The following is a 20,717-nucleotide window of genomic DNA, read 5'->3' on the forward strand; positions in this document are numbered from 1 at the left end:
TGACTTGAGTCTTGTTGGAATGCGTTTGTGTTCATAGAGAGGGTGGCGTTGGTCGGATATTTGTTTTACTCTTTCCTTTTTTGTAGCGACTTCTCTTCGGATATGAGGTGGAGCTATAGTTGCTAAGTTATAGAGGTCGGAGATTGGTGTTGGACGGAGTGTGCCAGATTATGATTCTGCATGCTTGGTTTAATTCGGAGTCAATTACTTTAGTGTGGCTTGACCTAGCCCATACTGGAGCGCAGTATTCAGCGGTCGAATAACAAAGAGCCAGTGCTGTTTGCTTCAGTGTGTGCTCATCTGCTCCCCAGTTTGAGTTTCCCAGCTTTTGCAAAAGGTTATTGCGAGCAGATAATTTTTTCTTGAGTTTCATTAGGTGTGTCTTATAGGATAGGGTCCTGTCCAGTATTATGCCAAGATATACAGGAAAGGAGGTGTATTGTAATGCAGTGTTTTCCCAATTGATGATAAGTTTTTGGCTAGCCTTATGATTGTTCAAGTGAAAGCATGTTACTTGGGTTTTGGAAGGGTTTGCATTTAAGCTCCAGTACTTGTAGTTGGTGGAATACTCGGAGAGTGCTCCTGTTAAAGTCTTTTCTATCACCGAGAAGTTTTTTGATTGGGTAGCTAGGCAGAGGTCGTCGGCATAAATGAAACGACGTACATTGGGGGGTTTTGGTTGATCATTGGTGTATATGTTAAATAAGATAGGTGCAAGCACAGAGCCTTGCAGTACATGGTCAAAATGTGCGGCAAGGAGAAATAGGAACAGTACATGGTCAAAATGTGCGGCAAGTTTTATTTAGGCTACACTGCAAAAGTGGCTCAAGTTCCCATACTGACAAAGACAACAAAATGACCATGCGAACTACTAGTCTATTGCCACCCTACAGAAATGATCATTTTGTCATTTCAGACACAGAAATTGTAACAGAAAAATATAACGTTCCTGAGCTTCAAAATACACACCAAAAAGAAATCTTGGCGGGTCAATTCAATGCAGTTTGGCTTTATCCCTGGCTCACTGTGAATAGTGTTGGTAATTTGTGTATCAAGGAAAGGATTGTATCACCACAAATCAGGTAGCTAATACATATTTTGAGTATGCAGTCTACATCAGTTCAGTTTATTTTTTGTTTTGTTGGCGAAAAAGAAAGAAACAAAAAGCAAAAATATACAAACACAAATAATTCGCACAACAAGGATGGCAGCAAAAAAACAAAAGGTCACCAAAGTCAGCTGCCACCCAAACATTTAAACAAAAGACCCAAAATTAAGAACATTAACACATATAGCACAATACCAGCACTTTACATACCGGTAATACATTAACAGTGAAATAACACAGGGCAATGTTGCAAAATATATGTGAGGTTTTGAAAAAAAAAACTACAGAAAGCCGAGAAATAAGCTAGATGATATGTTTCAGGAGTGATCATTGTACAAATTCTTTAATAAACATTTATATTTAAATTTAAAAGCATTATGAGATTTTTCTTGTATTTCTTTTGGTACCGGTACTTGATTCCACAGTTTCATTCCATTAAAACATGGCATCTTCTTACCAGAGTTTGACGTTGCAGAAAGCAAATATAAATCATTCTTTTGGTTCTGAGAGGTTTTATGATGGTGAATTTCGTTTACAAAAATAAAGCAGCCAGCAAAGGCCCGGGGCAGCATTTTGTGCACATATTTGTACATAAATTTTGCAGTCTCTAATTTAATAATATCGTCAATTCTGAGCACATTAAATTGGTGACAAAGAACAGTTGTATTTGTTGACCTCGACAAAAATAAGCAGGATCGGATGAACTTGTTTTGTAACACTTGTAGTGGAGCAAGCAATGTAGAGTTTGCTCTTCCCCAATTTATAATCGAGTACTGCATTATAAATTCCAGTACTAAATTACAGTAATAAATTAGGTTGCATCACATAAACAAAACATGGTTGCCTAACTAACATTGAAGGCCTTTTTTGTAAGTCAAATCTTTATCTGTACCCAAGCACATAGATTAGTTTCCTAAGGTATTTTTGTAGGTTACCATTGAGTGATGATCAACTTTTATCCCAGGATATCAGTGCAATTGAAGAAAGGTACCGTACCACAAAAGGTGCAATGTCACAATAGTGGCTGATTACTGTTAAAGCAGCAAAGAAATTGCCCTGATTCTATGTCCTTGAAGAAGTCCTGCGACCTGCAAATGTCAATTTTTATGTTGTGTAGACCTAAATAAAGTATATAGCACTTTTGCATTTTTTTTTGCATTTCTGGTGTTTGAGTGGTTTGTTTGAAGTACTTCTAGCACCAACTATTTAACATACTCAAGCTTAATTAACATACTCAAGCTTAAAGATTTGTACGAACACAAAATTGCTAAATTCATGTTTAAATTTGATACGGATGTATTGCCTCTGCCTTTCGCACACTACTTTGAAAAAACCAAACTCATGTATAATGCACGTCTTACTAGACACTCTTCCAATGATTGTTATTTTGTCACACGTTACACCTCATCCCGACTCCAGCGCAGCATTAAATATGCCGGAGTGAAAGTCTGGAACTCCTTACCTTATTTCAGCTTGCGTAAATTGTCATTTTATTCTTTTAAAAAACAACACAAATATTTACTCATCGCCAAATATTAGCACGATTAATTTTGTATTACCTTTATGCCACCGATAGACTACTAAATATATTTCTCTGTGACCATCTTCTAACACCTTGTCTCAATTTTCGTTATTGAATTATACTTATTGCAATTTTAGAACTTCTATTAGAATCTGGGGTATGTGCTTGACTCGAAGACCCATGGTCTCTTCGCAGATTCCCGTTGCTGGAAATTCCTTTTTTATTGTTGTATTTATTGTATTATATTTACCTACAACGAAATAAAATCAATCAATCAACTACTTTGGTTTTTTGTTAATTTAACGCACCTTTAAAAAGTCAGTTAAAATTTTGGTCTTGTAAAGGCATTTGAAAACTTGGCAAAATCTACCTCCACTTCGGGTACGGTATATCCAGTTGCCTACACTCAGACAGTGACCGTATTTTTAGGTGTCCAAATTTTCTAGAAAGCTTCATGCATGCTTAATTTGCACAGTGACTCTTTATATCATGTCACATCAGTTTATTTTGATATGATCTGAACAGCTAGCAAACTGTTTGTGTTCAAAGCCTGTTGAAAAAAGTGAACACCCAAAAATTGTCACCGTACGCCACTGGGTAGGCTATATTGCCATGAAAACTAGAGCTGATGGAAAAAAATTTGCCTACCTCAAAACAGTTCTAACTTTCCCAGCATCAAATTTTGTGTTTTCAGTGCTATCAGTGATCTATTTCCTAGCTGTTGTACAACAATTGGATGTAGTATGTGTATAATCTAGATTCTAGATCGACCAGTATAAAGGTGGATTTATTTAAGTACAGTTTCCTGTCTTACAATGTGAATTTTCAGAAAATCTACTGTTTAAATTAATTGTAATTTTTTAATCAAAATGTGGAGCAGTGGAAATCATAACAATGTTGCTTTGTCAAAGGAACTCGTTCGTATCACACGGCATGGAAAATATGGCCTGATTATGGATAAAAGTGATTAACACTTTATTTATATTTTGTATCAGGATTCAACATAGTTTATGTTACAATTAGTATAAGAAATAAAACTAAGGAGTCACCTCTGATGAGGTGTGACACAATTTGCTAATACAAAGATTGGTAATAACAGTTCGTTTACGTTACTTGATAGATTAATTCATCATAGGAATTTCAGTGTATAGGATTGAATCAATTGATTGTGAAAATATTTAGACTACTTCTAGAAGCTATGGATTGTAGAATAGGGATTGGTCACTGAAAATAAAGATGGACGACTGGAGGGTCATGTCATTGTAACGTTTTGTGTATGTTCGTTTGAATAGCCAGCAGACCAATTCTTTTTGCATTGATTCAACAATGTAGCTGAGCTAGCCATGTCTAGTCTAGTCACAAAAGCTGTTCTCAACCAGTCACACTATCATAGCTGTTAAAAGTTTTCATTTCTTTATGACTTGGACAATGAGTTTTTCTTGTAGTTACGGTAGCCTACTGATGATATGTGTTAATATGTTCAAATACAGTGCTTGCATAACCTGATTACAACGCATTGTTTATATTTCCAGATGGCTTTGTTCGAGTGGATTCGATCATACCCGTTTTGAGTTCATCGTTTCCTGGCATATCAGTTGATGTTATAGAGCGGATAGTCAATGGCAATGACAAAAAACGATTTGAGCTGAAACTTATTAACTCAGTATGGATGTTGAAGGCAACCCAAGGGCACACTGTTCAGGTTGCTTGTTAGCGTAGTTAGCATGAGTAAAGCATGCTTTATGACTACGGTTAAGTTGGATAATGGATATGCATTTTTTTTAATCCAGTCCAGACTTCATCATCAGTCCTCATCTCCGCCTGCGGCAGATTGCGCATCAACATGGCTGATTTGCTTCCAAGAGTGGCGATTTTGAGCCAACTCGCTCAGTGTCGTCAAGTTGAGTCCGGTCCATGATGGAATGTTGTCTTGCCATCGTTTTGGTTGTCTGCCACGTTTTCTTTTTCCTTCTACTTTGTCTTCTGTGCAAACTTTGCTGATTCCGAATTGTGATCTTTTAGTGTGTGGTCACAGCGGTAAACCATAGTCTCTTCGTGGGAAAATTGTAACATAAAGTTCCCGGATCCGTTTGTCTGCATGTAGTGACCGAAAAAGAAACACTCCTTGAAACGTCTATTCAATAAGTGTATTCCTGTAAAATTAGCCCGCGGCTATCGAAATCGAGATGCAACGCCTTCAGGGGCGGCGCCAGCCAAAAATAAGTGGGGTGGAAAAAATATTTCGAGGTAATATACTAGTACCGTAAAGTATGGTCACTAATATTACCGATTACGATGTGATTTATTGCAGCTCGGTTGTGAAATTTATTGAAAAATAAACAAAAGATATTGCAAGGGGGCAAAAGCTCATTTTCCATTGAAAGCACTCTGAATTATGAACAATAGAATAGATAAAACGGAAGTGATCAGTTTCATAAAGTACGAAGGTATCAAAAATTACCAAAATCTTGGTGACATATCAAAATTCAGTTTTCGCTGGTTATAACCAGTGTTTTAAGGCGTTTTATGGTGCCAAACGCTCCCATACATTTCCTCTGCGGTCCATAGAATTGCCGACTATACGATCTTGATGTTAGCAAGCATGTCGTTATTTCATGTGATAGAGCTGCTGCAATGATAGGCGGCCTTATAAAAAATTATTGGGTGGCCCCTTAAACAGAATTTCAAAAAGCCTCGCTATTACCCAATAATACCTATAGCCATAGGTTAAGAATCACTTCATTAGAGTTTTATTTTGGGCTCGCAGGTCAGCTTAAAAGCTTCCACCAATTTTTGAAGATCAGTGTTATCGGCAATGTCTCGCTCACTGCTGATCTGCACCAGATGTTCAAGTCTTTGTGATGACATGGAAGCTCGCAGATAATTGTTTATTATCTTAACTTTGCTGTGGATACGTTCACAAGATGCCACAGTCACGGGCAAAGTAGCAACAATAGCAATAATTTGAAACAAATCGCTGTACAAATGATTGAGATCGTTTTGTTTAAACAATTTCAAAAGTGAAGGCAAACACAACCACGGGGTCTTGGTCAATCCATTTTGGTGCTTTTCAAATTCTAGTTTCCACTTTTGACAATTAGCTGACCTCAAAAAGAGAAGATATTGCTGTCCAACTTGATTTTCATCGAAATTATAGAATTTGGCTAAATATTCAACTTTAGGCGAATTTGATGGAGACATGTGCGTGGGATAAAATGCAGCTGCATTTGACATTAATTCACAGGCTTGATCTGAGTAACGCTTTTTAAGTTCAGTTTGCATTCTGTCAAGAAAGGGATAAAAAAAATCTCTTCTTTACTTTTCTGTAATGGATTCAGATTCACTCCATGGAAGACTGTTGCAACCTGTCAATAATGTTTGACCATCTCGGAAATGGCTTGGTAGGTAGCGGCATCGCTTAGCCGGCGTGGTGGTTTCACTGGTAATTTGATTTCTATCCGCAAACAGCGATGAGTTGAAAACCAACTTGTTAAATACTTCCTTTGAACGTAGTGAGTCAAATGGTCTTGTCAAGTCGTTGATAGCAGCGACTCCAGTGGTGAGATCCATTTCTTCACTTTGTAAATAATCTGAAGCATGTTTACTTAACGAAAAGCATTTATGAAGAATAAGACTAGCAGTAACAAATTCAATCTGCTTAATGCGGAACAACAAACCAGTAGCTACACCATTACCTTCGTTTGACATTTGTTGGAACATTGACAGCAGTGCTGGATATACATTAATAATAACATCCAGATTATCTGAACGTGCAGACCATCTAGTATCAGATAGCGAGTGCAATGCAATTTTTCCAGACGTTATTCCCTCCTTTTTCAAATGCTCTTTATACAAAAAATGTCTCTTGGGAGAACAGTCCATAAAGCGGTAGATGTCACCAATTGTTTCAAAAATTGTTTTGACTGTCGCCACGTTTTCAACACTGTGCTCAAGCACAAGATTTAATCGGTGTGCAAAACAATGAAAATATACCGACAGTGTGGCACCCGCTGCAACTAGGTGTTGCTGTACACCTTCATCCTTGCCTGACATGTTGGCAGCCCCATCAAAACCTTTGCTTATTAGGTCTTTTAAAGGAAGTTTAACATCACTCAAACTTTTACAATGACATCCGCTAAAGATTTTCCAGTCAAACTGGATATCTGTACAAGCTTCAAACATCGTTCTTGTATTTGAAAATCTGCCACATAACGTATTATGATAGACATGTAGGCATTTTTATGTGATGTCACCTCATCGCATTCAATTGAGAAGTACTTGGCAGCACGCACTTGATTGCAGATAACATCAGTTACAATATTGCTACAAATACTGAGCATGTCATTTTGGCTGACATGAGAAAAGTATGACACATTTTGAGGGTGCTTTTCTATCCATTCTTTAAGAGGCATGTGGTATTTCGACAGAAACTGAAGTTCTTCAAGAAAGTTTCCCTTGTTTTTAGATGAGTTTGATTCGTCATGTCCACGAAAGGCGACATTCTGCTTCGCTAGATGGCGTATAACGTCGAATATTACCTCCACGATATGACGATTTTCGTACCTTTCTCGTTCTTGTCTCCCCCTCAATTCGCGAGCTGCTTCATTTAACTGGATATCAACAGGCGTCACTGACTTAAAGTTTTGCATTCGTTCCAAAGATAGCAAATGCATTCGTGATTTCGCATGTTTTGCAAATTTTCCAGTTCCACCGGAGGCATTTTTCCAGTTTTTGAAACCCGTCTTTGTAAACGTGTCTTCTGAGCAGCCAACTGCCAACACAAGAGTGTTAGCTTTGCTTAACTGATGGCAATCCAGGATTTTATGCTTAACTAATGGCAAATTGTTTTTAACTTCTTGTTTTTTTACTTGGGAATTCGCACATATAGGTCTACTAATACTTTATATGTGAATAATAACAGCAATATTAAACCATTTAAATTAGGCTAACATGTGCATTGTGCAAGGTTTAAATTTCTTCGACGATTAAAATAAAACTTTTCAGCTTCGCTTTCATGACTTTTAAAATGTTAAATGCATTTATACGCTATTCCGATATTATAATGCTTTACAGTTTCCTATCATTAGTTTGTTCTATTAAATTTCAGGTAGGGAGGTTGACCTACCGATAAATTGAAACTCAAGCAAAAGAATGCTGCTACATAAACTGTAACATTACTGTAAGTGTAGCCTATAACTGGGATAACTCAATGCCATAGCGATCAGAAAGCGATAAACTTACCAAGCGTGCCAAAACATCGGCAAATAAAACAGAATGCAGCATCTTTCGAAGTCGAGTACTCCATGCACCCACCCAAACTCTGAATACCATTTCTTTTGAAATCGGTAATTCTTTTTGCACTGCTCCGACTGCGGAAAAACTATCAGTGGCTGAATCGGGCCAGATTTAACAACAAATTCGCGATTATCGCTGTGTATCACTTCAGACGCTGGATCCCTTTCAGACATTTCGATAAATAGCAAGACAGCGATATCCCAATTAGGCTACCTCTTCGAGCCAAATAAAATCGACCTTCACTTAAACTTAACTCATGAATGATTACTGATTTAAGATTTTGACTTCTGAGGGTGGCCATCGACTCTTTCCATTAATTCTATATTTTGATTGTTACGTCACAATTACGGAACAAACAAAAACGTGGTGAACTAGCAAACACCACAAAAGCTTGTGTCTCAGCTGTGACGTGACAAAAGCCATCACCTCAAAATGGTAAAATTAAACTACAATCATCAATCAATACAACAGAGCGATAACAATAAAGATTCTTCATTTCTTTGTATAAGTCAATGCTGCAAAACTAATAGTAATTCATACGTAAGAAGTTGAAATTGATTTATGACGCTGTCACTAGGCTCCCCTAACCCCCCGCATACACCCCCCCATGTTTTCTCATCGGATCTCGACGAATTACAAAATCGACTCTAAATAGGAGTGGGGTGGACATGTCCACCCCAGTCCACCCCGTGGCGCCGCTACTGAACGCCTTACACCTCTAAAAACTGTCACTACGATACAGATTACTTGGATAAAAGACGGAGGATTTGTCCAGCTAGCAAGCACCAAATAAACCAGTTAAATGTGCGACCGACTTCCAACAAACAACTTCAAGAATGAATCAGAAAAATTTGTGATAACTCAAAGGCACGTCAGCAGTAGAGTGACGCAATATTTCATGTTTAAACAGGTTTCAAACCGAAACAGGTTTGACACAAGTCTTACGAACGATGGTGCAATTTTGGCTCATGTTTTAGGAATTTCCATGACGTAATATTCAGTAGACTTGAACGGTTTTTTATGACGTTTGATTAGGTGAACAATTGTCTGGAACAGTGTGGCCAAACAGTTTTAAAACTTTTGATTTTATTATTGCTGCAATTGGATGTAGTTTTGTCATAGTTAGAAGATCTTCTATTTTCGTGTGATACTGATCAAGTAACCTTTTTTTGGTCATGCTTCTCATGATGTGATTTTGGAAGGTAGTGGGTTTTTTCATTGTTGATGATGTCCAATTTACGCATTCTAGACTGTACAGCACGACTGGTAAAACGTAGGTGTTGAAAATTTTTGCTTTCAGTTTGATTGGGAGTCTATTGGATGTTAGAATCTTTTTGTTCTTTTCAAATGCTGCCCAGCCTAAGCCAATTCGATCCAGTCCAGACTTATGTCTTGCTATATCCAGACTTATTCAAACTCAGGTGGTTGAATATTGAGATTAAGTGGACTGGCGGTCAAGGGAACCAGTTTTTATATCCACCTTTAGCCATACCATAAATTGTTTTTTTTTAAGTCACGGCTACATACTCAATGCAGTGCCGAAGGCTTAGTCTAATGAGAACCTTATCTTCTCGTTCCCCGAGGCTTGAATCAAGTATGGGACTCACCTTTACCTTTACATACTCTTAAGTTGTGTCGAGCCTGTGGTCTTTGAAGCATCATACCAAGGCTTTCACCACTTGACTATGCAGCGGACAAAAATGTATGTTCATTGATGCTAGATGATTTAAACCGGGTTCTTAAATAACAATCTTCTGATAAGCAGCACTGCACTGATGCATTATTTCTGTGTCAATAGAAACTTTGTAAATGGACAGTAGGCTGTATATAATTCAGCATACATGTCAGGTTACATGTCTATACATGTCATGTACATGTCAGGCCCCGATAGCTCAATTGGTTAGTGCGTCACTTCTGGAACAAAGAAGCTTCAAGATCAAGCGGCGCTGGTTCGACTCTCGGGGTGTGTGCTTGAGAAACGCACGTTAAGGACTGCTCTCCATTTAGCAGCATCTAGTGGATGGGATAAATCCCCAGCAACAAGACTTCAACAATCGGAAACTTCACTCTGTCAATCTCGGTGACCGGGCCTGCGTCAGTGATTCAAAGCCTCTACGGTACATCTACAAGTATACGAAACATAGGCGCCGACTCCGGGGAGGCGGAGGGGCGGCGCCCCTCCGTGAATTTAGCTCGGGGTGGCTGCCCCCCCGCAAATTATTAAAAAAAAATCCTAAATCAAATGTTTCTAAGTTCAGATTTGCGTTAGTTTGACCTTCATTGCGGATCGATCTCAATTAAAAGATCTACTTGTTGCAACAAGAGCGCTGCTCCTAAGATAACAAAAGAAACAGAAGTACGGTAGCTGATAAACGCCAGCATGGTGCCGTTGAAGCAAACAATGATTGAAAAACGTTTTTCTTGATTTCTTCCGCTTTTTTTTGTCTTGGAGTGTCAATAACGAGGTGCAGTTTGCTCAGTTTAGTATCTACCCGTATTAAGAGCTAAAGTTCAAAGTGACCAGCATATAATTCGAAGTAGCCTCTTCTTCTTCAACAGATTGATCATGTTTGATCAGCTGTGATCTCCCTTATAAACTGCCTCCATTTTGTTCTGTCTTTTGTTTTTATTAGTGCTTCCGGCATGCTTTTTATTCCTGTAATTTGCTTGATATTGTCAAAATATTTCATTTTTTGTCGTCCTTTTGTTCGTTTGCCTTGCACCATCCCAGTTAACATTGAATTTTCCAACGAGTTGCTTCTTGCAATGTGTCCGAAATATCTCAATTTTCTAAGGTTAATGTTGTTTATCAGACTCCATTTATCGTTTATTTGTTGGGAAACAAATTCATTTGTTTTTCTTTCCATCCAGCTGATACGTAATAGCCTCCTGTGACACCACATTTCAAAACTTTTTAACTTTTTAATGTCACGTTTTTTGCATGTCCAAATTTCACATCCATATGTGGCAATTGGGAAAACGAGAGTTCGCAGCAATCTTAATTTTGTGTTTTTACCAATTGATCTCTGTTTCCACACCACACAAGTAGCCTACAGGCCTCGAAATTCGTTTTTGTTGACGGCGGACAAACGTGTCCGGTCTGAGCAGTTATCTCAGCGGACAAATTCAGTCTCATGGCGGACACACCAGTTTTAGCCGTCGATCGTCATGCTTAATCACTTTATCTTGATAATAATTTTTCGCCATTTCAGAACTCTAACTACGGTTTTAGAAGGCTTTTTAAAAAATCAGTAAAGTCACTCTGAAAGGCTTTCATCAAACCAACTACTTGCGCTTGAAGAGTCAAAGCGCCGTGTAGCTGGTCAATACGTCACGTAACTGATTAACTTCCACCGAACGAGGTCGTGTTGCTTATTGCGTCACAATGCTCTGGGCAGGAGTCGGAAAATTTCTACGCTACTACACCAACGCTACTATTTTCTGCTGTGCAAAGTTTTACAGGCTTTTTTCTTTAAGTTTATTTTTGCGTGTCATGTGAGCGAAAGTGAATTTTCCTTGGGTCTTTTCTTTTTTACTGTAATACCAAAACTTAATAAGTTTTGTTGCATCTTGCTGTAATAGCCTACTCGTATAATCTAATTTAGCAACCAACCTTGCCGTATCATTATTACTTGGAGACAGGGCCGGATTTAGACCATGAGAGGCCCTAGGCTATTCCATTTGTGAGGCCCCTTCCTATTTTTGAGCTCAGAATTTCTCTCTAAACAACATCACATGTCATCGCTTAATGTTAAAAATATGAGTGCATTAAACTCTTCGTTCTTTTCATTTTCCGCATTCATGGGTGCAAATTTGTAGGCTAATTAAAAGAATAAAAATTTAGTTAAGGCAGTTTTGCTTTTAATTTTATTTCTTTAATCAAACAACCGTTACAATAATTGTAAAGTTTATTTACGAGGACATAAGAAATAGTTACAGCCATCAAATAGAGTAAGACTAGCCTACCACATTTTTTTTCTAGCTTTCGTCAAAGCAAAATCATGCAAAAGTTCATCAAAATTTATCTGTTTAAGTTTGTCACTCTCAATGCACAAAATGGTCAGTGCGGACAACCTTTCTTGAGACATTGTCGATCTCAGTTTATTTTTGATGCTTTTGACTTTTAAGCCTTGAGAAAGACCTCTCTCCTGAGCAGTTAGTGACCATTAAGCTTAGAGACAGTCTTAATATTGCTTCCACATTAGAAAAGGCAGTGTTAATTTTTTCCTTGCACATAATTTCATAAAGGTCTCCATGAGACAAGGAAATAGATTGCTCTTCTGTGCCGGTAAGCCCTTGGTTTTGTGTTTGTCTCACGTACAAATGAAAATGTAGAAGTTCATCAGTAAGTTTCGGTTCAACATCTTCCGGATACGCTTCCTTAAAAGTTCTACGCCTCGTACAATTTCTACCTTAGTTGCTTTTTGATTACCGGTACCAAGAAAGAGGAACATTTCTGCAATATAGAGTAAGACTAGCCTACCACATTTTTTTTCTAGCTTTCGTCAAAGCAAAATCATGCAAAAGTTCATCAAAATTTATCTGTTTAAGTTTGTCACTCTCAATGCACAAAATGGTCAGTGCGGACAACCTTTCTTGAGACATTGTCGATCTCAGTTTATTTTTGATGCTTTTGACTTTTAAGCCTTGAGAAAGACCTCTCTCCTGAGCAGTTAGTGACCATTAAGCTTAGAGACAGTCTTAATATTGCTTCCACATTAGAAAAGGCAGTGTTAATTTTTTCCTTGCACATAATTTCATAAAGGTCTCCATGAGACAAGGAAATAGATTGCTCTTCTGTGCCGGTAAGCCCTTGGTTTTGTGTTTGTCTCACGTACAAATGAAAATGTAGAAGTTCATCAGTAAGTTTCGGTTCAACATCTTCCGGATACGCTTCCTTAAAAGTTCTACGCCTCGTACAATTTCTACCTTAGTTGCTTTTTGATTACCGGTACCAAGAAAGAGGAACATTTCTGCAATGTCACCAGGGCCGTAGCCAGACCGCAGAGCAAGAGGGGGCCAAAAAAATTTAAATGATTTTAGCATTTTAAACTCTTGAATACCGGTATCCACAAAAATTGCAATATATCAGATTAGTGTTAAGGCCAACACTGGTCTCTTATTTTATCTGCTGGTTAAATGACGGCAACCATATTACAATGACCAACGTAACTTGTTGTATAAAGAGTGGTAGGCTATGCTTGTTATGAGCAAAAACTTTAACTGGCTCGAAGAAGCTAGTGCCGAGGATTTTGATATATATGATTACATTCCGCCTATACACCCGTGAGCTCAGTAGCGTAGCCTGGAATTTTGAAAGGTGGGGGTTTTAACGGCCAGCGGGCGAAGCCCGACGTCGACACCCAGCGGTGGGGGGTCTGGGGGGCCCCCTCAGAAAATTTTGAAAAATTACTTTGAATTTGATGCATTCTGAGAGCATTTTCAACAAAAATTTGGGTATGAATATTACTGTAAAATGGTTCTGTCCGGTGCCATAGCAAAAGGATAAGATAATGTTTTCTTGGGCATTTTTCGGTAATAAAGCTAAGTCTCTGTGTTTTCTTGTTGCTAATTCTTGGCTGAGATATTTGATATTGGCAAAACTCGCTCTTTTAGTGCAGTTTCGTTTAAAATTAGGCAAACTTTGTTTTACAGACATAGAGACTGAAAGCATCATTTTAAATATCGTGACGTCACACGCTTGCCAAAGGGGGAGCGTTGTAACCCCCCCCTCCCCCCCTTGGCTACGCCACTGCGTGAGCTAGTCTACTGCAATCGCGGATGTTTGGATCCAAACCGTCTCACAAACAAGTCTAAATCGATAGATTTCGATACAGAATGTTCAAAGGCCATAAGCACCAAGTTTGCCTGTCTTGGTTGTAACATGCTCCGTCTAGTCGCTGGTGGGAGCGTCAACCCTTGTTAATACTGAGAATCCACACTCACAAACGGCAGTGCTAGATCCAAATGTAGCAATATCTGCTAATCATTATAATTGTAGCTGTTGCTCGAGAATGTTGGGATTTTGCCATGGGGGGCGAAATTTTTTTCAGGGGGGGGGGCGAGGCCCCCCTGGCCCCCGGCTGGCTACGGGCCTGAATGTCACTGTACACATTAGCTCTTCTTCTTAAATTGGCTTCAAGTGCGTCGAGCATAGGGATAAAGGAATTTATTTTAAATCTTTTCTTTGAAGAGAGTTCGCTTAAAGTGTCAGGTGCATTTCTTTGTCTCCTAGTGACAGCTCTGTAGTTAATATTCGGCAAGGTTGCTTTTGCTTGCTGATCAAACTCGTCAAACTCATCTCTAATTTCGCTTAGAAAGTCTGTCAAACCAGTTGTGTATAGAATTTTCTACTCTAAAAAGCTTGATATAGCCTATATGGTAGGGTTTAAACTTGTCAAGTTTTTAAAAGAATTACAAACTTCGAAACCGAATTTTGAGGCCCCTGGACGTTGAGGCCCTAGGCTTCAGCCTGCCTAGCCTATTGGTAAATCCGGCCCTGCTTGGAGATCAAAGCCAGACATTGTGACGTAAAACGTGAACTAAATTGCGCGTGATTAGTGTAGAAGTACCTGTACTCCTATCGATTCTTAGCGAAGAATTTACCTTTGTTACGCTGATTCAATGTCATCAATCGTTGAAGCAACGTAAGAATCCAAAGTTTTCCTCCTTGAATGGAAGCTAAGGGATACAGGATTCACATTTTCTAGATGCGCGCTAGAATGCGCTGGAAAATATATTATCGCAACAATTGTTCGTGCTATGCAATGACGATTTGTATCGCTAGTTCCTGTGCTATTTCTCGGCTGACAAATATGACCGATCTAGATGTTACTTCCCGCGGACATCACATGCTGGGACGGCGGACATGTCCGCCGTGAATTTCGAGGCCTGAGCCTACTTTATAAAGCTTGGCGATATACAATGGCAGATAGACGCTAACAAACATCAATGCTGACAAACAAACATCAGGATTTTGAATGTAAGCAATGGTCGGCTAGAAAGTTTGCCCCCCCCCGGCAATTTTCAAAACCCGGCGCCTATTACGAAACTGCCAGGATTAAGCTCTGCAAGAAGCTTTCCCAGTCCGAGGATAAAGATTCAATTAATCAGGTGCAGGAATCAATGACTTCACACGATTGCATTTGTCTTTAGGATTTTGGTAAAAACTTTGCTGCAGCGTTTGATAGAATATTGTGTCGGAGCATTTGAAATTATCTGTTTGCAGGTTTCTGATCTCAGCTTAAACAACATAACCGATCCGTACAAATATGAAACTGTACTTCATGGTACTTACATGAAAAATTGGCCGAGTATTAAGGAGGGTGGATTGAATCGCATGAAGGTATTGCCTTTCTCATTGACAAAAATAATATATACTGCTTTTTGACAGATTGAAGTAAAACGAGTGATTTTTGTTATTCGGCAGCCGATTTCGGCAAGGAGTGACAGCTATAAACAGCTGTTCTAGTAAGTAGCTACTCAGCCTTGTGCTGACAGCCCTGAAGAACGCTCCTTTCTAGTTTCTACACAACGAGTGTTATTTATTGCTGGTTTGCATGCTGAAAGCAATTTTACATTATTTTAAAGTTAACAAGACAAGAAAGGCAATGTTTGTGTCTACCTCTAAGAATGCCATTTAGTGTCCTGCAAAAAAACAGATGCATGCTTTTGGTAGGTGTTGAACTTATATCTTTTTGGGTACGGCACTGAAATTGCCAATAAATTTCCTTACTTCTCAGCCAATAAATTTCTTTACTTTACCACCATTTACTTTTGCCAAAGTTTAAATTAAATTGCACAACATGAAGGATGATGTCTGAATGAAGAATTTTGTTCAGAGAACTCACATACACTTTGCCATTGGTTTACCCGGAGACAGCAATGTCATCAGTGGCATGCCAACTTCTTGTGATGTGGTCATTTACATCAACATGCAAAAAGCTATGAATGGTGCGTATGCTACGTATTTCAGCTTCATCAGAACGTGAGACTTGTTTTAACATAATTTCTTTTGAAAGGTTGAAACTTTGAACTTGATGTTTTTGGGTTCATGCCAGGGCGAAATTGACTTTTTTTTTTATGCTCAATACATTCCACCAGAATTTAGTTTCACATTCAATATTGTTTCGCTTCCCAGTTCCCACACAGACGACTGAATTCCCATTTATTTTTCTTGTATGGAGGCATGATAGTAGTGATGAAATTGAAATAAATTTCTGACAAAGCAAACTCATGAGCGTAGGGTCGGAGAAATCAGAAAGAGAATCCACACACCAGTTCTGAGGGGAAGTGTTTCTTGTTTGTTTTACATTAAGGTTTGAATAGTGCTCCAGCACACTGGATTATCATTTTGTTTTGAAAAATGCTTTCTAAATTTACAAATTTGTTTTCGACGCGCAAAAATTAGTTTAGACCACATAACGGTGTATGTGATTTATGCATCTTTTTATATTGATTTTATAACTTCAATATTAATTCACTCTAGGTCTCGTTTGTTATAAAATTAACATTTTCGACCTTGATTGAAACATCGCTAACGTTGAGTTAGGGTTTCTGTCAGCTTCTTCTGTCAATATCTTCTTACAGGAGGGATTCGTTTCTATGAATCGACAAATAAGGTAATCTTAAGTGAAGGCGACAGCCAGGGAAGAATACGTACAAGCTTCTTCAGCAAAGTGGTCCAACTTCGGCCAATAAGTACGTATTTATATCACGCTCTAGGCCTACTATGTGCATTGGTCACACAAACGGCTGCTTTTCCTCCGAGCAGGCCACAATCGGATGAGGCCTATTCTCGTGACTTCATGGAACTGCCATGGATTTCTGCGGGTATTTTTAATGCGCACGATTCCATAATAATTAGCGTTCACATATCTCGTATTTTACATGCCAGGGGCAAGAAGAGAATTTTTTTTTTGAAATGATTGCCATTATGATTATTTATTTGCGTCAGACAAAGATGTCCAGTGAGCAAATGCACAGTGAGCCACTTTGGATGTCTTCAGTTTAAAAGCTCACTAAATAGGCTGTCTACTGTTACAAATTTACATACAATGAGCGTTGGAAGAGTTCAAGTATTCGGAACGATAACAACAATCAGATGACATAAGGTCTGATATAAAGCGATTTGTGGAGTGTATGCAACGGTTGATAAACGAAAACATGTTTCTCCTCAATAAAGCATCAAACGTTGTTATATTTATTAAATTTAAAGTGTACAGTACACTTGTGACTAAAGTTAGGCTATACAATGACTTTTAAATCCTATCTTTCACCACAATCGGAAAGAGCACAGGAATGTGATTTGGGGCAATTTATGACATTCAGTTTCATGTTTGATTTCCGACATCAAAGTGAAAAATATCACTTGCTATCAGAGCTGTGGAGTTGAAGGGATTTTGGCGTGTCAGGATTACGCCAAATAAAAACGGAGGGGTCGGAGTCATGTATTTTTCGCCTGATCACAACTCTGCTTGCCACTATAGTTTAATAGGGGGTCTTGTAGAAGCGACATGCCAATTCTAACTATACGCGTACATTGCAGTAGTTTTATATATATATATATTTTTTTTTTTTAATTGATTTTAAATTTTGTTGCTTTAACTCAGTGGAAAAGTGACAAAAATTGTCATAAATTGTTATTTTGGGCTCAAACTTTGTAATGATACGTCGCCTGGATTTGATTTGTTAAATTTCGTCTGAAGAAAACATTATTGACCTATTGTGTTGTTCGGTTACACTCAAATATTTCTCATTTACTAGTTTCAGGATTGTTCGCTAGTTTCATGCAGCCTAACAGGTCACACTGAGAGTCACTCAGCCATTTCTTTTATGACAGAACAATAGGCCTATACCTTTTTTTAAATTTTGATTATTTTTGTATTGTAATACTGTTACTAAAAATGTTTTTACTCGTATAGTCTTGTACTATTTATTGGCTTGAACTTTTCTCTGTTGCACTGAAGTTTAAACGCCCTTGCTACAAGAGTTTATTGATTTTAAAAGTTTTTCCTATTTTTAATCACCCGGAATAAAGTTTATATTTGAATAAAAAACCACAGGACTTCACTTGAGGATCGCAGCAGCACATGATTTTTTTTTTCTTTCATTAATATTACTCAACATCAGCCTATCTTGTTTCAACGTAATTTGCCGATGCTTGACATTTGTCACATTAAGAACTGGGAAGCAGCTGACTCGATGACTGATATAGTCTTTCGCTGCTTCCTGTCTGTTGTGGTAGCCTATTTAGATAGCTATTTTATTCGTATTGTCACAACAGACAAAAGAAAAGGTTTCCCTCTCTTCTCTCTCTCTCTTGTAAGCTTAGTTTAAATGGCAAAATCGTCATTTCCGTAGGGTGGCAATTGACTTGTAGACCGTATGGTCGTTTCGTTGTCTCCCAGTCGGTATGGGAACTTGTGTAACTTTGCATTGTGTACATTAATTGCATATTTCAAACATGGAGACCTATGTTCCTGTTACTGACAAATAAAACATTGATTGATTGATATCCTCCCTCCAGAGTTTTGAGATTCAAAACAGTGATAGGCGCATCTAACAGCTTATTGCAATAGATGTCTTCAAGAAATTTATGCTATTGTTTGCTTTCACAGGACAAGAATTACTCTTCCCGTCAACATAGGACCGAAAAAGTTAACTGTCATTCAACACCTGCACGTTTATATTTCACTCTATTGTTGTATTTTAATGTATTTGTTGTACCTATTCTTCGCTTTTATTTGCAATATTATCATTATTTGTTCGACTTAAACGGTTTTTATTGTTCCGCTTATGACTAGTATTCCTGTGCCATTTCTAGTCACCAAATCAGTTTGCATACGTTGAATCAATGTAAAAAGGATTAAATGGTTGGCTGCGTCGTTATCATTGACATTACATTGAAGATTTTTGAGTGGTAGCTATATGATATTTTACAAGAATTGAACCCCGGTTTTGTGTAGATTTAGCATGGTTTTTGAGTTGAGTTTATGCCTTAGATTAAATTTACTGGTGATTGGAAGCCTAGTAAGTTGGTCTAGACCAGAGCGTGTTTAAATCATTTTTGAATTGACATGTTTTCACATACCAACTAAACTTTTGCGACTTCATATCTCTTACTCAAAATTTGAGAGCATCAATACTAGATCATTATTCTCTCCAGGTCCACTTTTAGAAAATAGACTAATGAAAAGTCAAGGCTAGAGACACGTCAAGTTGGAAAAATAGAATTTGTTGGTGGTTACTGCAAAGAAAAAAATTTCAAAATTGTTTAGTAACTATTAAAGAAAATGCGATTTAAAGAAATGTTAGAAATTTGCTGAACCAACAAGTGGAAAGAGAAATGAAGTACAAATTGACTCTTATAAAAAGTAAACTGTTCTGGACTAATTTGCAATTGATTGTTATTAAAATAGAACTTTAAATCGTATTAAATTTTTATCATTAAATTGTCCCTAAACTTAAAGGTTGACTGTTAGCCTCAGTTATGCGTCAATTCAAAGCCGATAGTTTTTTTACAATAAAGACAATAACACTAACCTTCGTGTTTGAATCATCGGCTTTGAATTGTCGTGATACCGTTAACCTCACTGTTTTTTTTTAAAGTAATGTTGTTAGACGTACTTACATCAATTATAATGTAGGCTACTGAAATTGATATCATCGATACTGCTTTTTTGTAACCTTAACTTTTTGTGGAAACTGTTACAATAATAATCTTCTGGATTTGCTTTTTAATACTGTACTTGTTTTTAACTTTTTATAATCTACATAGGCCACTTAATATCGTTGCTGCAAACACTTTATTTCTCTATGAAATCTGTAAATAGTCCTTTACCTTATTTCAATAAATGTGTGTGTATTAGTTGTTTTTGTGATGTTGTTGGGTTCAGTCGTGTTCTCATTGCTTTAAGAATTGGCGCTCCAGTTGTTTCAGGAACGAGGAGGCGACTGATTCTTAACTAATTCATCTACTTGTTAAAAGTATCAGGTTTGGTGGCCGTGCTTAACTATATTTATCGATGCATATACCGCAATATTAGATCTTTTCATGCACGTCTTAAACCATTATGGTTTTGCCACCTTTTCCTTTTGTTGGTTTTGTTACTGTATTTCTTTTTCACAATATCATTTCTTTTGCATTCTGACAAACAAAAATAAATTGTGGTGACATTGCAAATCCATTTAAAATACTAAAACTTGTTTTATTTGTGATTCTCATAAAGCTTTTGAATAATCAAACTTTATCTAAAAAAGTAAATAGCACCTATGTTTTTTTTATTACCGTACACTTAATTATATCTCAATTTTTATTATTTTTCTGAATTCCTATGGTCACACTGAGCCGGTGTTATGTAACTTTTTGCCTCGCCGAGTCATTTCTTTGACATCAAAATTTCATTTTGTTGTCTGAAAGACTTCTTAATTTAACATGAAGCAGAAGACTGAAACGAGAAGCAACTCGTTGTTTGGTCTTCCTTTCGAGAAAAGCAATAGTTTGTGTGAACTCCTTATTAGCTCAGTTGGTTGAGTGCTCGACTTGTACACGAAGAAACCACAAGATCAAGCGGTGCTGGTTCGGTTTCCGGGGTGTGCGCTTTGAGCAACGCATTTCAGACTGCTGGATTAATTCACATACAATGCATTTCAACAATCGGAAAACTTCACTTTGTCAATCTCAGTAACCGGACCTACGTCAAGAGCCTCTACAAGTATGCGAAACTACCAGGAATAACCAATCAAGGCTTTGTCAGTCCGAGGATAAAGATTCAAAACCAGCCAACCCGT

General features: G+C 37.7%; 1 protein-coding gene across 1 annotated transcript; it reads left to right on the forward strand.

The window, feature by feature from the left end:
• Positions 1 to 3,457: 3,457 nt before the first annotated feature.
• Positions 3,458 to 20,379, forward strand: LOC145777095 (tRNA 2'-phosphotransferase 1-like). Its single transcript, XM_082588387.1, has 6 exons — positions 3,458 to 3,593; positions 4,163 to 4,332; positions 15,154 to 15,270; positions 15,767 to 15,878; positions 16,515 to 16,625; positions 18,545 to 20,379. The coding sequence occupies exons 1-6, from the start codon at positions 3,500 to 3,502 to the stop codon at positions 18,571 to 18,573; spliced, it is 633 nt and encodes a 210-aa protein (XP_082444513.1). The 5' UTR covers positions 3,458 to 3,499; the 3' UTR covers positions 18,574 to 20,379.
• Positions 20,380 to 20,717: the final 338 nt, after the last annotated feature.

Source organism: Aplidium turbinatum, chromosome 1, assembly GCF_918807975.1.
Source record: "Aplidium turbinatum chromosome 1, kaAplTurb1.1, whole genome shotgun sequence".
In the NCBI taxonomy this organism is placed as follows: domain Eukaryota; kingdom Metazoa; phylum Chordata; class Ascidiacea; order Aplousobranchia; family Polyclinidae; genus Aplidium; species Aplidium turbinatum.